This window comes from Cebidichthys violaceus, unplaced genomic scaffold, assembly GCF_023349555.1.
Source record: "Cebidichthys violaceus isolate CVI_PGR_0920_01 unplaced genomic scaffold, fCebVio1.0.p SCAF_454, whole genome shotgun sequence".
Taxonomy (NCBI): domain Eukaryota; kingdom Metazoa; phylum Chordata; class Actinopteri; order Perciformes; family Stichaeidae; genus Cebidichthys; species Cebidichthys violaceus.
In genome coordinates, this window is record NW_027176655.1 from 1 (window position 1) to 12,500 (window position 12,500).

The window sequence follows — 12,500 nt, forward strand, 5'->3', positions numbered from 1 at the left end:
GTTGTTCATAATGATGCATGTGTCCTTAATGTTCATATCAGGCTGTAGAAAGCTTTGCAAAACTCTCTGTAACACTATTATTTTTATTTTTTTGAAGTAACTGAATCTAACTGAGTGCATCATGTGAGTAATTCAATCATCATTTAATTTAATTACTTTCATGCAAGTTACATTCCAACCCAAACAAAGCTTGTTGTTGCATCTGATGCCCCCCCCCCCCCCCCCCCCCCCCCCCCCCCCAAAAAAACTGCAAACATACCATAACACATCAAAAAAACACCCCAAAAAATGTCATTCCAAGCATTCATAACCCATGCAGCATTTAAAAAACATGGCGAACAGTAACCTAGTAGTGGTTAATAATAATAAAAACACATGACACAGCATCTTGCTACAGGAGTAACAGCAGGTTAGGCTAACCTAGCCCAACATGCTAACGGTACCTGTCTGGAGAGTCTGGGCTGCTCGGAGCCGTTGAGCAGCGGCGTCCCCTCCCCGGTGGCCCCGGACTCGTCGGCCCGGCTGGACCACGACACTTTCTTCGTGATGTTGGCCATGGTGTCTTCCGGTAGCTCGGCCGCTGTGACTGTGGCTAATTTACTTCATCAAATGGCAGTTTGTTGCTATAGCTAACTAACTGTTATTCTCCCTCAGCTTCCCCATGACCACTCAAGTGACTCGTGACGCCTTGTAAGGCTCGCGAGCAGGGTCAAAAGAGATCCGTTGAGGCGCGTTGGATGCTGGGACTTGTAGTTTTGTTGTTTAATAAGCGAGAGTCAGAGGGTGAGCGCAAAGACATTGGTGCCAACAGGAGAAGTAGCAATATTGTGATATTTTTAAAAAAAAAGTATTGAAGTTTAAGCAAAATGTGTCAAAAGTAAAAATATTAATAATTCAGAAAAATGGCCTCTTACAGCGTTAATAGTATCCTATTATGTTATTACAATGAATAATGCATTAATGTTTCGTACCTTTATAGTTGGTTAGGTAGAACTATATATAAGTATTTTATTTATATATAGCTAGTTTCTTCTTTAAAGTGCATCATATTTTATGAACTCGTGTTTTCTTTGTAAAATCTTGATGCTCTCAAATAAGTGTAGTAAAATTGTACTAACTCGTCAGTCATTTGTTGGAGCCCAGATCATACACAATTTAAATTTTATTGAACGTTTGTACCTTTCAACCCAGCAGAAGCATAAAACAAAAGCATGATGAGATTTTGAGATGTATTCATATAAAATAAGCATTATACGTTTCTATTGACAATCCAAAAGACAGACCGACATATATCTCTATCTACAGTCACACAGTGGTTATCAATATACAAGATATCCACGAACATGTAAGAAAGTGCAGCATCATTGATAATAAAAAAGGTGTTTTTCTCTTCCTTTAATCTCCATCCTGTATCTGTATAATGTTTAACACAATTAGTCAAAGTTCATATTAATTATTATAGGGTGTTTTATTATAGAACATGTTCTGTCTGTTACAGATCAGAGGGAATCTGTCTCAGGAGTGAGCCTATGTTGAGACCTTAATATCACATTTACAGGCACACTTGTATTATTCTAGCATCCTTTGTAGTGTTAAGTGAGTGACTGGTGGATCACACTTAGACTAATATTGACAGATGATCAGTCTGACTAGTTCCAGTTTTGGTTAATATAACTTTAAGTCCAACAAGAATACTGTTGTGAATACATCAAACACATATGAGAGAAAAATAATCTAAAAGGACAAGAGTGTTTATTTTAAAAGGCAGGCAAGCGACACTAAACATTCCCTGCAGAACTTGTTGTTGGAATGAAACTCTTGATTTGAATCCTCCTCTATAGCTTTACTACACACAGTGCTCCAGACATTCACATGCCACCTGCTGCACCTCCCCATGGACCTCCTTGATGTCCTCCATGCCAAGCACCACCCCTCTGGGCACACCCCTTCCTTCTGCCACCCCTTCCACCTCTGAAGGACTCAGCACCCGGCTCCACACCCTGAACCCGGCCACCTGGCCAGCGAAACCCTCTGCAGGGTCGAACCCCCCACCGACGGTGTCCTGCTCCTGCCCCAGCACCACTGATCCACCACCGGGAATCTCCCAGCCCTTCCTGAAGTTGGAGCCCGAGGAGGCGAGCCGCCCGTCGCTGTAGTGCCAGAAACGGCCCTGGATGGAGGACCAGAGGGCGCAGAGGTGGTGCCAGCGAGCGTCCAGGAGCGCCGACGCAGAGAGACGCCGATAGACGGGGTCTCCAACGACAAAGTCCAGGGAGGGGGAGGAAGAGGAGGGGCGGGAAGATGAGGAAGATGAGGCAGAGGAGTTTCGTCCATACAGAACTAACTGGTTGTCGTTGAAGTCTGTGGCGTAAGAGAGCAGAGTGCCGACGTGTGAGGCCTCCACACGAAGCCACAAACACACAGAAAGTTCAGGAAGGTCCGGGAGAGACCGGAAGAAGGTCACGTAGTTCTCCGTTGAGGCCGAGGGGAAGAACAGCATGGAGTCCACGTTACAGACTGCAGACAGAAGGAGAGAGAAGATGAATAAAAACCCTGGAGCTAACATGTCAACATTGGTTTAGTAAGTTACCGTTTAAGGCTTTGCTCATCATTCCCCTTAACACACACATACAAAATACATTTTAACCTCAGGCTCCTCTACCGTAAAAGTATAGTTCCACATTTTGGGAAATCATCCAGGACATAAACCAGCAAATTGATTAAACAGATGAGACATAATGTGTTAATAAGTGAAGAAGTGCTGCTTGGCAGATTTAGTTACCTTCTGTGTCTCCGTTTCTTGTTTTTATGCTAAGCTAAGCTAACCTGCTGATGGCCGTAGCTTCACATTCAGTGGTCCAGTCGAAAATACAACATTGTCGGTGTGTTGGTTTCTTTCTTTGGCCATTTTCATACTGTGATTGTTTTGGTACCTGGAAATGTGATCAACACTGTGTAGAATGTATTCGCCCCCACAGGGGAAATATGAAGAAATGGCTCAATCTGGTGGAAAATAGTAAAAAAACAAAAAAAATAGAAGCCAGGGCTCCAAACGATCAAAGGCCTGATATAACAGAATGTATGATCTTGTGCTGTAATGGTCGTGGGATGAAAAGTCATGGAACATTTTTGTCCTTAAGGGTTTGTATTTTGGCTACACAGTTTATTATAGATTTATTATAGGAGCTGAGGTTGAGTGAAAAAGACAAAACATGTTTAAATGTATTCTTTCTCTGACTATTCAGGTCCTAAATACCTCAAGTACTGTGAGGTACTATTGTCAGGTATTGTGGGACTAATAAAGGATGATCTTATCTAATTATTACTTACTGGTTGCATCCTTTTTGGGAACGGGTCGAGCAGGGATCTTGTGCCTCACAGGAAGATGGAGGAAGTTGTGGATCACTGAAGACTCAACCTTTATGTCCCTTTCTTCCTCCTCTCCTCCATCCCAGTCGCTCACCCGGGGATGATGAGACTCAGACTGGTGCTGAGGGAGATCATCTGGAACCCGGGCCTGTGGAGACCCCTGACTGGTCCTGCTGTGTCGGTCTATAGTGGGTTCACGATAGGTTGCAGAATGAGGCAGGGGCAGGGACCAAGAGGGGTGCCTGGGGTTGTGTGACTGCGGGTGACGGTTCAACCGAGACTGGGATCGGTGCTGGACCTGCGCATGAAGATACGGAACAGTCTGGCTCGACTGCAGCTGCTCCTGCTGGATCGGGTACGGCTTACTCTGGGCCCGGATCTGGATCTGTGACTGGGGATGGTAAGAGTCGGGCTGCGGCAGGTAATCTGTGGACCGGGGTTCAAGATTTGAGTACTGGATCTTCTGATGAGGCTCTGGTTGAGGTCTTGACTTGTGGGTCTTCGAATGTTTAGGCTGGTTCGGTGTTGCCCGGTACTGATGAGGCTCTGGGTGGTTTCTGTTCTGCGCTGTGGACTGTGATTGATTATCAGTCTGTGAATAGCTGGTACCTTCTGATCTGGGTTGGGTGTCCAGGACCCTTCCAGGCCTCCCTCCTCTCGGTGTCTGGCTCTGAGGCGTGACGTAGGAGTCGAGGGACTCTCCCGTGCTCCACAACCCTCTGGTTCTAACTCCTCCGTTCTGCTCCAGCAGCTCGCCGAGCCGGCCCTCCAGCCGGGTCACACGCAGGGCCTGGTTCTTCAGGGACTCCTGCAACCCTTTCAGCCCGATGAGCAGCTCGTCGCGCTGGTCCTGCAGGGCAGCCAGCCTTTCGTCTTGGCTCTGGAGCTCCAGAGTGAGGTTGGAGAAATCCTGATCAGGATCGGGCTTCTGTTTCTGGGCGTGTCGGCGGTTGTCCCTCATGTTCCTCTCCATCAAAGCCAGACGACCCTCCATCCGTTTGCTCTTCTTCTCCAGCTTCCTACTCCACTCTCTGGGAGAATAATCAACGGGAGAACACTTGTTGTTGGAAATGCAGCGTGTACCATCAGGCCTGGTTTGTCATTTTCTCTTACTTGTGAAACTAGTTCATGTTTTATTGAAATAATAAGTTCTAAAGCTGTTCTGTTCTCATTCCCCCGAAAATAATAGATGCTAAAAGGAAAAGCGACTCACTCAACACTTCAAATTTCTTTACTTAAATGAATCCTAATGTTTGAGCATGTATTTATATTTTAGTTTTCTTGTGTGTTTTCTCTTTTAGAAAATCTAACTTCTGTCATTTTATGCGCTGAAACTGGATTTACCTCAAATTGGCTTCTCTTCTCTAATCTGCTCTTCACTTTCCATGATGCCTTTACTTACCAAAAACAACCAGTGGGGATTTGTCTGGAATAAATGTATCCACAGATATATTTACAGTCGACCCTTAATTAGTTATTTAGTGACCATTTGTACCCGACCTCTGACCTGAGACCTTCTATCTCCTGCGTTGTGCTCAGCTTGAAGTGTTGGAGGTCCTGTGACACGCTGTGCCAGTTGTCATTCAGGGCCTGAACGCGTCTCTCCAGCCCCCCCGAGGAGTTTCTGTTCTGGTTCAGGGCCAACATGTCCAAGCGGGCCTGGGTCAGTGCCTGGAACTGCTGGAACTAACAAAGAACGAAATGTTGTTTTCACAAGTCTTTCTGCAGCTGTTTGGATATGAAGGTCAGGAAAATACTCAAAACCTCCGGAAAGAAAAAAACAAAACAACAAATGCATTTCTGTGATGACTTTTCCTCTTGAACAATCGTTGCTGCAAGAGTTTTACCACCATTTCAGCTGCGTACCCAATGCTTTTACAAAATGACTTATATGTTACAAGCCATTTTTTTATTGTGCGAGGAGAAGAGTTTAAAGTTAAAGCTTGTTGAGTAGTAAAACCTTAATTTTATGCTAATAATTATTCATTGTCACAGACGTTACATCAAAAACACATTAAAAAAATACAGTTTCGGCCCAGGTAGGCAATTCATTTCAAGAAATATTATTATTTTATTTGTTGAAATTCTCTAGACATCCCAACAGCAATCAATAAATCAAATGCTTGGACTAAAAAAGAAAAGATATATTGTATCTGTGGCTGTTGCAGGACTGTACTTAAGCTCTTTAATTCATCACTAACGCAACACACAACGGAAAAAAATACCAACATAATAACAGCATAACAAACACATGAAGGCAATTAAAATGTCCATTATTTTCACAAATGTTGGACACACACACACACACACACACACACACACACACACGTCTGATGCAAACCTGCTCATTGAGTCGTCGTAGTTTCTGGGACACAGGATCGACTCCCTGCACCTTAACGGGCTGAATTTGCAGCAGAAGCACGTGGACCAGGATCAGGGGCCAGCGGCCGGGCCTGAGGCTGCACATGGTGCAGTGTAGCTGGGATAGATGCAGCTGGGAGCCTGGGTCCCTGTCTGGATGTCTGGAGGTGAAGAGCAGAAGAGAGAAAGACATAGCGGAAAAGGGCTGGTCTTGATATACACTGTAAACACACAATGAACACATACGCACACTCACGTACAATACACAAAAAGCACGCCCACAAGCTCGGAGCAGACTTTCCATTTTCCACAACATCATTGGGGACCTCAGAGGAAATGCAGATGGATAAAACAGGTACTCAGATTCTCTCTTTATCTCTCTCCTACACAAAGAAAAGTAAACTTCTCTTTCTACAAACCGATGTCCAGTGTTTATTAAAATGCAAAATAGTTTTTAGTTTTTATGTTAAAGTGCTGAGAATGGTGTTTTTCTCCAATCATCAATCCCACTTTAAGTTTGTTTAACTGGATCTTCTATTGATAAAGATTTGATTAATTAAAATCCTGTGCGACAAATTATCACCGTTGGGTATCTACCAGCACAAGTAGAAAAGGTGTTTACTGTATTTGTACGTATGAACTCATGTGTAACGTGCTTGTTGAGCAGTCCATGTCATGATGCGTGGGCTGATGGAGAAGCAGGCTGTACTTTCCTCTTCCCCCTGACACAATCATGGCTCCTCTCTTCTTCTGCTTTTTCTCTGACCAGCTCAATCCAGGAATCACACCGGTTATCTCATTCCTTCTGCTTTGTGTTCATGACCTGGTTGCAACACTTCGGCTTAATTTACACTGGACTAAAAAAAAGTCACGAAAATGGCTCCAACAATCTGACCAATATTTAGTTTAAAAAACAACAGCTCATGTTCTGATTCAGTATTCTGTGACTGTTTTCATGTGTAATAATTCAGTAGTTTTTTACTTTCACCGAGTTAAATATTTGTATTTAACTCAAAATATTTCTTATGTATTTTAACCCTTTAAATGACCGTTTGTTTACATAATGCCACTGATGTATTTATGAAAAGACTCAAAAATGACAAAAATGTCATTATTTTCTCTATACTATGTGCAAGGGGTTTACATGCGCCCCAAAAGGTAAACATGAATCTGATGGAAAAATAGTAAAAACTAGAATTTTGAAGCCAGGGCTCTAAATGTTTGAAAGCCTGATATTATAAAGATGCTGTAATGGCTGTGGGATTTAAAATAGTGCTTTTAATGGGATTCAATGGGGAAATTTTTGCCCTTATGGGTCTCCCAGAAGCTGAGGTTGAACCCTTCCTGAAATGTATATCAAATGCTTTAACACAGCCCAAATGATTGCAACATTTTAAATTAAAAGCTAAAGGGTAAAAAGAACATTTTAAATAAATAATCTTTTATTTAAAACAGTAAAGATGTTACAACAGTAACTGAGGGCAGCTTGTACAAAATGTCTAATGATGCACACCAAAAATTCCAGTTCCATGGCGCTTGTGAAAGACCAGCGTAGCCACAGTTGGCACTTTCACTTTGACTACTGGACATGTGATGGACTCCTCCTTGTTTCAGTCTGTCAGCCTGGAAAACCTGCAGCACACGCAGGTTCATCACTTGCAGCGGTAGATACAGATATCACTGTTTAGACAAAATAGTCTTCTTTCGTTGTTGGTGATATGTTTTCATCAGGACAGGATTTCTTTTGGTGATATCTCATTCCTGTGTGAGGAGAACAAACTGATCCTGAAACAGATTGATAGAGGCTGCTCTGTGTGTAACGTCAGTCTGCTGCTGCAGACATGGAAGAAGAGACTCCACTGCTGAACAGAAGACCAACATCCACTGAATCCAAGGTTGGAAACATCCCACTTATTTTAATGGCTCTTAAAATCTCATCAACAGTGCATAGATTTACTTTATGATTGATTTAATATGAACAAAAAAAGATAATAATATAATATAATAATAATATTTGAGTGTGTAGGTTGATTCTTGGATTAGTCGATTGCAAGTTAGATGAAGCCTGATTTATTTCAAGCATAAAAATTTCGACATAGAGTAAAAAGAGCCATGCTGTGATTGGCTCGTACTCTCTCTACTTTCTCAGCTGACTACTAGTTATCATAAAACTATAAAACATAGCTTCTTCCATTAAAGTTTTGCTATGCAGCTAAAAAGAGAGAAAATATTCACTAGAGTTCAACTAAAGGTTTCGCTAGAAGCATCAGTACATTATTGACATGTTGCAAGAAGCCAGTTGGATTTGTTGAGCTAGCAAGCTAGCTTGCTTTATCGAGTTGGTACAAAATGAAATGTCAATGCAACACGAAGCAATTAGTTAACTAAGTTTACCCCACTTGTTTCATCGAAATCACAAATTATGGTAAGATTTGATTGAAAGAATTTGACAAAAAGTGAGTTAAATTATACTCAACCAAATGCATGGTCACTGGTTTAACTGACACAAACAGGACAACAAAGTTACTTTGCAAAAAAAAGTCAGCTTCAAACTACTCTTCCTCTTCTGCAATCTGTGCTATTTTACAAAGACACCATGGTTTTTGGACTGCGGTTTTGAAGTCTCGACTTCTCCATTTTGGCCGTCGCCATCTTGGATTTTCCGCAACCAATGAACGGAAGTGACCATATTTGGACTTGAACAATGTTTACTGGAATAAATCAAGTGAGAAGTAGAGTCATTTTCTCATAGACTTCTATACAATCTGACTTTTTTTTGCAACCAAAGGAGTCGCCTCCTGCTGGCCATTAGAAAGAATGCAAGCACTTCTGCTTGGAGTAACTTTTCAGACCCAGCCTGGTTTTTCTCTTACCTACCAGGAGAATATAGCTCTGGCTAAACAAAAAAAAAAACACTTCCTTCTGTGTGCTTGCAGACTTTACTTTTGGAATCTATTCTGAAAATAACATGTATTTTCATTTTGCATATAATCTATATGTATGCAGCTCATCCTCTGACTTTTAGCTTCCACATCCTTCCGCCCCAGATCAATAACTACAAACTGTTCCTGGCCGTCTTCTCTGCCGTCCTGGGGAACTTCAGCTTCGGTTACTCCCTGGTCTACTCGTCCCCGGTCCTGCCACAGCTCACGGGCCCCGATGTCGACCCCCGGCTCAGGATGGGCACGGAGCAGGCCGCCTGGTTCGGCTCCATCTATACGCTGGGCGCGGCGGCCGGCGGGCTCGGGGCCATGCTGCTCAACGACATGATTGGACGCAAGCTGAGCATCATGATGTCAGCAGTGCCGTCGACTATTGGGTCAGTCACAACATGGAGCCACCGAACTGTGGTGTAAAGGAACACATACTTGAGTATTTCAATGTTACGCTACTTTACTTTATTCTTCTACTCTTACTTTTTACCCCACTGGATTTTATTTAAAGCTACAGTAATTTGTTATTTTGTAAATGAAACAAAATGGCCTATTAGACCTTAATCTATGAAGCAATCGATCACTGACAAGTAGGTCAATGCTGTTGAATTAACAGATGATCATGTTCTCTGCTTGTTATAAAAACATCTGTATATATGTGTGTCTTAGATACATGCTGATGGGGGGGGCTGTCGACATATGGATGCTCCTTGTGGGACGTTTCCTCACAGGCGTTGCCGGGGGAATGACCGCAGCATCCATTCCTGTACGTTACAGACTTCTAAAAAACCTTTTCCTCTTGTTTTTAGGTCCAAATCACCCGTTTTTTTTTTTTTTTTTTTATCAGAGTTTGATACGACAGTCCTGACAACAATCATGTAAATTGTCATGCTGTTTATTTGAGTGTTTTTTTCATAATGCTTCTGTTCACGTGACTGTATGTTTGTGTGTTTATGTCACAGGTTTACATCTCAGAGATCTCCCACAAAGCAGTGAGAGGAGCTTTGGGCTCCTGTCCTCAGATCACTGCTGTGTTTGGAGCGCTGGCGCTTTACATCATGGGTAGGATGATACAAAACAACCTTGAAAATGCAGTGTAATGTTCAGTGGCCATGCACCCTGCATTTCTGGGCATTTGCTGGTTTGGTGTTTTTGTTATTCTGTTTGCAGTATGTAGATAACACTTGGGCATGTTGTGGTTTTTTAAGTGATGCATGCAAGTTGTTCAGCTGTCTTCAACTTCAACCGCAAACATTTCCTGTTTAGCTTTCTCAACAATCACAGAGGCAAACATCTATCATAGACCAGAATGCATACGCGCTATCGTGATCTGAACATCCCGTATGACGACGTTCAGGTCCGGTGGTGCCATGGCGGTGGCTGGCAGTGGCGGGGGAGGTGCCAGCTTTGTTGATGGTTGTGCTGCTGGCGTTCATGCCCAGCTCCCCCAGGAGGCTCCTCGCTCTGGGCAGAGAGCAGCAGGCTGAGAGGGCCCTCCGCTGGCTGAGGGGGAAGCACTACGACACGCACATCGAGCTCAGCGCCATACAGGTGGGACAAGGTGCTAACGTCACACTCACACATTGACTTCAGTTGTGTACATGCTAAAGTTAAAGAACTACTCCATGTGTGCTGTTTTTTAAATACGTGTTTATCTGTTCTTCTGCACGATGCAGCACAGCATCAACACGCAGGGTAAAGTCACATGGTCGCAGCTGGCCACACCCATCTTCTACAAACCAATCTTCATCTCAGTGGTGATGCGTTTCCTGCAGCAGATGACGGGCATCACACCCATCCTGGTCTACCTGGAGACCATCTTCTCCAAAAGCACCGTCTCCCTGCCGCCCAGGTTGGACATCAATTCTATTTATTATCAGTCTGTTTAGTCATCTTCTGTTGGTATGCCCTCTTGATTTTATCTTCCTTTCTCATGCGTCATTCAATCCCAGGATGCTCCATACTTCCCTTTTCTTCTTCTGTGTCTCTCAGTTACGCCGCTGCCATTGTGGGTGCGGTCCGCCTCTTTTCCGTTGCCGTGGCAGCCAGTTTAATGGACAAGGCGGGACGCAAAGCCCTGCTGTACACGTCGAGTCTGCTGATGTTCCTGTCCTCTCTGACTCTGACCATGATCTCCCACACCTCAGCTTTCCCTCCAGGCCCCGCCCCTCCTAATCTCACCATGGGTTTGGACTACAGCTCCCACAATGCCATTGGAAACACTTTGGATGCCGGCCCCCCAACTGCAGCAGGCCTCATCCCTCTCATCAGCACCATGGTGTTCATATTTGGTGAGTGTTTCCATGCTTCACCTAATCTTTGTTAGCAGCTCTACGGACTGCAATGCCGCTCATCGTTTGGACGTGAAATTTGCTTCAGATATTTAAGACTCCAAGAGGATGAAGTGTAGTAACTTTGGTTTTCCCATGAAACTTCATCTCTTGCCACCATCAGGTCAAAGTTTCTTTGTCAGCAGACGTTAGCTTTCTAACACGCTCAGCATGTTAGCATGCTAACAATAGCATTTAGCTGAAAGCATCGCTGTGCCTAAACAGAGGCTGTAGACACAGTCAAATTCACACCGCTCAAACTAGCACTTGTAAACAAACATCATATGGTTACATGCAGTAGAGTTAGCTTGTTATAAAGATTTGATAACCTGTCAGGCTTGTATTTATTTAAGAAAGCACGCGCCTGTTTGCTAGAAAATCACCTTTTGTCTCGTTCCAACAAGTTGAGACCCGTCATGTCCTCAAGTCATTTTGTTACACATTGTTCTCGAATCAACACCCATCTACTCATACAAATGCACAATTGCTTTTTGGGTCATTCAGTTAAATTGGTTGTAATTATGTCGTCACGCCTTACTTAATTGGGAAAACGTTTCAAACGTCCCAGCGTGGTCATGTGGCGAACTTAAGGTGAGAACAAATCGTTTTAGTGCCTTTTTTAGGGTTAATTAAGGGAATAAAGTCTGATAAGCCTTTCAACACAGAGCATGATGTGACCTTAACAAACACTTTTTTCTGCAACGACATCATCGCCCGCTTTCATTTGACCTGACTGGTTTGTCACCGCGTTGTCGCTCGTCTCCTAGGATACGCCATGGGATGGGGCCCAATCACGTGGCTGCTGATGTCAGAGGTGTTGCCGCTGGTTGCCAGGGGCGTGGCCTCGGGCCTGTGCGTAACCGTCAGCTGGCTGACGGCCTTCATGATCACGCACGCCTTCACGCACCTGGTGGACAGGTACGGCCTGTACGTGCCCTACCTGTTGTTCACGGTGGTGTGTGTGCTCTGTCTGCTGTTCACCGCCGTCTGCGTCCCGGAGACTCGCGGACGCTCACTGGAAGAGATCGAGAACTATTTCAGGACGGGCCGGACGTTCACCATCAACAGGAGTCAGTCCATCGCACAGTCAAACTGAAGCCTAAAGATCACTTTGATCGAAACACATATACCTCTGAAACAAGGCTACTGCACGGTGTTTATTTTTTATAAATATGTCATAATCAATATTAAAGGTCTAAGAGAGACGGTGTATGTACAGCAGTCTGAGGACAGGACAGCTAGAATAATGACTGACTCACAGAAGGACCACTGATTGTAAAAAGCAATTAACAATAGGTCAAGAAGTAATCATGTGACATGAATAAAGCACCAAACAACTATTTGCTGTTCAAAGATATATTGGACTAATGTCGACCTGAGTAGAGAATGATACAATACTAACACACAATGTGCCAACAGGAGAAGATTATCCTGTATCCTTTAAATACATCACAATATTTAATTTTACATTTACTGACAATGCTGTATATTGTTTTTGTCCATGTTG

At 43.6% G+C, this 12,500-nt stretch overlaps 2 protein-coding genes across 2 annotated transcripts in view; one reads left to right on the top strand and one right to left on the bottom strand.

Annotated features, from left to right (window-relative positions):
• Positions 1 to 1,192: 1,192 nt before the first annotated feature.
• ptx4 (pentraxin 4, long) lies at positions 1,193 to 5,876 on the bottom strand. Its single transcript, XM_068729385.1, has 4 exons — positions 5,711 to 5,876; positions 4,877 to 5,055; positions 3,331 to 4,400; positions 1,193 to 2,517 (listed from the first exon to the last, which is right to left on the bottom strand). The coding sequence occupies exons 1-4, from the start codon at positions 5,834 to 5,836 to the stop codon at positions 1,847 to 1,849; spliced, it is 2,046 nt and encodes a 681-aa protein (XP_068585486.1). The 5' UTR covers positions 5,837 to 5,876; the 3' UTR covers positions 1,193 to 1,846.
• A 1,519-nt stretch (positions 5,877 to 7,395) lies between these two features.
• The window catches only part of slc2a6 (solute carrier family 2 member 6), a 5,156-nt gene continuing 51 nt past the window's right edge, over positions 7,396 to 12,500 (top strand). The window contains exons 1-8 of the mRNA XM_068729383.1: positions 7,396 to 7,625; positions 8,778 to 9,049; positions 9,333 to 9,429; positions 9,626 to 9,725; positions 10,021 to 10,214; positions 10,340 to 10,515; positions 10,656 to 10,954; positions 11,761 to 12,500. The exon at positions 11,761 to 12,500 is cut by the window's right edge and continues 51 nt beyond it. Coding sequence (XP_068585484.1) covers positions 7,572 to 7,625; positions 8,778 to 9,049; positions 9,333 to 9,429; positions 9,626 to 9,725; positions 10,021 to 10,214; positions 10,340 to 10,515; positions 10,656 to 10,954; positions 11,761 to 12,089 — 1,521 coding nt within the window. The 5' untranslated portion in view covers positions 7,396 to 7,571 and the 3' untranslated portion in view covers positions 12,090 to 12,500. The remainder of the gene's footprint in view (positions 7,626 to 8,777; positions 9,050 to 9,332; positions 9,430 to 9,625; positions 9,726 to 10,020; positions 10,215 to 10,339; positions 10,516 to 10,655; positions 10,955 to 11,760) is intronic.